This window comes from Orycteropus afer, unplaced genomic scaffold (assembly GCF_000298275.1).
Source record: "Orycteropus afer afer isolate SDZICR_OR568_19922 unplaced genomic scaffold, OryAfe1.0 scaffold00622, whole genome shotgun sequence".
Lineage (NCBI taxonomy): Eukaryota > Metazoa > Chordata > Mammalia > Tubulidentata > Orycteropodidae > Orycteropus > Orycteropus afer.
This window is the reverse complement of record NW_006922209.1, coordinates 760,536-761,629: the sequence shown is the minus strand read 5'-3', so window position 1 is coordinate 761,629 and position 1,094 is coordinate 760,536. Positions and strand designations below refer to the sequence as shown.

At 47.4% G+C, this 1,094-nt stretch overlaps 1 protein-coding gene across 1 annotated transcript in view; it reads left to right on the top strand.

The window, feature by feature from the left end:
- Positions 1–534, top strand: part of STX3 (syntaxin 3) — a 60,601-nt gene extending 60,067 nt beyond the window's left edge. The window contains exon 11 of the mRNA XM_042783062.1: positions 457–534. Within this exon, the coding sequence (XP_042638996.1) occupies positions 457–534 (78 nt within the window). The remainder of the gene's footprint in view (positions 1–456) is intronic.
- The last annotated feature ends 560 nt before the right edge of the window (positions 535–1,094 follow it).

Sequence of the window (1,094 nt, the reverse complement as noted above, 5' to 3'; positions counted from 1 at the left end):
ATTCAGATCTTTTTTTTGACCCATGCACTAGACCAGATGGGTTGAAAGTTGTCTCACCTCTGAAAATGATTGTAACTCTCAGAGGATGCAACAGGATGGTATTTGAATATCAGATCTGAGGTGCTCCCCTCAAAGGGATTCACATCATTCACTGAGTCTGGCTCTGGGGCGGGATGGGAGAGATCTGTTGTGATGGCAGCTGGGCAGGTGCAATGCCGTGCTTACCATCCTCTGGGGGTCCTGCAGGTCTGATTTCTCAGTCTCATCTGGAAATGGCATTTCGGTTCACAGTCTGGGTTCTAGGAGCCAGATCCATCTCCTTTTCCTACCTTGTGTTCCCTTTTCTTCATATCCCCTCCCTTGTCCAGACCCACCCGTCTCCCTTCTTTTGGAACCCTTCCCTGCACAGTGATGTTGTTTCTCACGTGCTTTTTCTTTCCTTGTGTGGATGAGCAGAAGAAGATCATGATCATGATCTGCTGTGTTATCCTTGCGATCATCTTAGCTTCTACCATTGGGGGCATATTTGCCTGAAAAAAGGTAAGCCAGCAATGGGGAGGGTAAGGCCTACTCTGATTTGAAACTCTTGTACCCTAGGGTGTCTGGTGGGAGCAGGGTGCTGGAACAGATAGATATTGGAGAAAATTAAGGACAGCACCATGCTGCAGAAAAATGAATAGTGAAGAATGAGTTGGTAGCAGGTAGACAGAGACCTAAGGTGGCAGTCTGTCCCATTACCAGGTGTGCTAGCAGAATGCTTTGTACAGGCCAAGGATGTTGACGTCTTAATGCAAGATTTGGGCCTTGGTGTCTGGCAATGGCAAAAGGAGAAATGATTCTTGCATTGGAAGCACCCTGAACTCTTTGGAAGAGGGCCACACAGAAAGCCCAAACTGTCCTTCAGAAGGTCAGGACAAGTTAACGCAACCTTGTGGTTAGTTCCTTACACCCTTGCATAAGTGGGACTTGGTGACCTGGCCTCAAACACCATGCTTTGTCATCTCTGATTTTTAAGATAATAGATTCTTCTATTATCTTCCTCAGCCCCCGCAGGCGGATCCTCGGCTGGCATTTCTAATCCTTCTCCCACCTTT